The following is a 2,167-nucleotide window of genomic DNA, read 5'->3' on the forward strand; positions in this document are numbered from 1 at the left end:
TATGGTGTATATATAGGGTATATATATGTATATATATTTATATACTATTAGCTTCATTTAACTTAAAACTCTGTACCTACCAATCGTGTTTCTTTGTTCTGTGAACGGGATATTTTCCACCAAAGTGAAAGTTAACATACCGTGCATAATTAATTGATCATTAGGGCCTATAGAAACCAAAACTTGTGGTAAATTGCAGTTCTGTCATGATATTTACAGGCTTGTAACAAGGTATCCTTAAGAGGGAATTTTCTATGAGAGTCAGAGGTAAAGGTGGTGTACTTGAAAAATCATATTAAAAAGAATAAATTTAAATTAACTTACCGATAACATCTTGCTTGTTAGCAATGACTACGAGTGGAAGATCTCTTTGTGCTTCAAAATATTGATGCTTGAGTACGTTATGTAGTGTTTCCTTGGCTTCTGTGCTGCGATCGTGGTCACTGCTATCAACCACAAATACTAAAGCTATATTGAACAATAAATTATTGGGTATTTTTAATCAAGAATGAACGGTAAACCATTTCCATTTAAATATTAGGTTAACGATGTAGATTTCTAAAGTTTAACATTAAATATGAAGTACAAGTATAAATTTCTAAAATCAAATTACCATAAAGATAAGCTTATTACAGTAGGCCTACTGTTAATAAGGATTAGGCCTAGACTAACAACGCAAAATTACGAAACAAAATGAAATAAGAAATAGAACCGTATGCATGGTAGAGGTCACAGGGAAATTTGATTCAAAATATAGGGTGTTTTTTTTATTATTATTATTTTAGTCTTCACAAAATGCTTGGATATAAAAAACATAAATATAGGCCTAGTAATATAATATATATAAAAAACAATATGAAATGTAATATGTCCATTAGTATTTGAGTGTTTTCCTGTTATTAACATATCATTGATACAACAGGACGTACTTGTTCTTTGAATTAATGACGTTTGATAAGAGAAAAAAAAATCGAGGAGGAAGTTGTATTTTATATCCTGGTAGCTGCTTGGAATATTGTACAACACTCGCAACGCCACTTTTAATTATCTGTATGACCAGAAGAATTAAACAAACGAGTAAAATAAACAATAGGCGTACATTTAAAAAAAACACAACCACTATATAATATGGTGATAGTGATTTTTTTAAATGTTAGCTAGAGTTATCGTCAGGACGTACTAAAACTGGAAATCTACAGGCACTATAGCACCCCACCCACCCTAATCGATTTCACACTTTATTATTTGGTTGCTGCTGGGAGGGGCAAGCGCCCCTGGATGGGAGAAACATGTTAATCAAATATTTGTTATATTGTACTGAAACACAGACTTACCCTCGGTGTTTGCGAAGTAAAAATCCCATGAAGATCGTACGTCTTTTTCGCCTCCGACTTCCCAAACATTAAGTTTCGAGGTACCGGTGTCGTCTACGTCCATGTCTGCCACTGTAAATCCAAATGTCGGGCCAGACACTTTCTCTATGTTTCTATCTAATTTAGCGTTTATTGCAGTCTTTCCTGGTAGACGAAAACGTAGAAATTTGGAAATTATAAGTTTTAAATGGTGCTACAGCAACAAGAATAATATCAATCCTATTCAATTTCGCAAAACGACATCGAAATAACAATAATATCGATGCTTAACAATATCAATTTAGCAATAATAATACACATAATAATGATGATGATAATAACGATAAAGGTGACAATGACAATACTAATGACAATGACAATACTAATGATAATAATATTAATAATAATAATAATAATAATAATATTAATATGAAATAATAACAATCATCATTATTATTATTTATATATTAATATATTAATATTAATATATTACATTAATAATAATAAATAATATTCTTATTCCTATTGTTATAAAAACCAATCTCCGGAAATACAGGGATTAAAATAATAAAGCAACGTGAAGCTCCGCTAACCCTAGCTAGATCTTTAAGACGCCTAGTATAACTTGCTGGTAGTATTGAACCGATAGAAAGGCGATCGCCTTTCACAGCACTTTCATTTCCTTCATGTTTGACATGATTTTGTGTAGACCTTTAACTTATACTAGAATATCTTTTTTATACAGTACAATAAAAATACTATTCATCATTTTTTTCAAACATACACCGGCAGCAGCAACTTGATTTAAATATATA

General features: G+C 30.9%; 1 protein-coding gene across 1 annotated transcript; it reads right to left on the minus strand.

The window, feature by feature from the left end:
- Positions 1-324: 324 nt before the first annotated feature.
- Positions 325-1,550, minus strand: LOC117119081 (ADP-ribosylation factor 2-like; the record flags this gene model as incomplete). Its single annotated transcript, XM_033263888.1, has 2 exons — positions 1,335-1,550; positions 325-468 (listed from the first exon to the last, which is right to left on the minus strand). Coding segments are annotated over exons 1-2 (247 nt in total), but the record flags the coding sequence as incomplete, so codon positions are not given.
- Positions 1,551-2,167: the final 617 nt, after the last annotated feature.

This window comes from Anneissia japonica, unplaced genomic scaffold, assembly GCF_011630105.1.
Source record: "Anneissia japonica isolate Jap-2015-1 unplaced genomic scaffold, ASM1163010v1 scaffold57092_len2167_cov187, whole genome shotgun sequence".
Lineage (NCBI taxonomy): Eukaryota > Metazoa > Echinodermata > Crinoidea > Comatulida > Comatulidae > Anneissia > Anneissia japonica.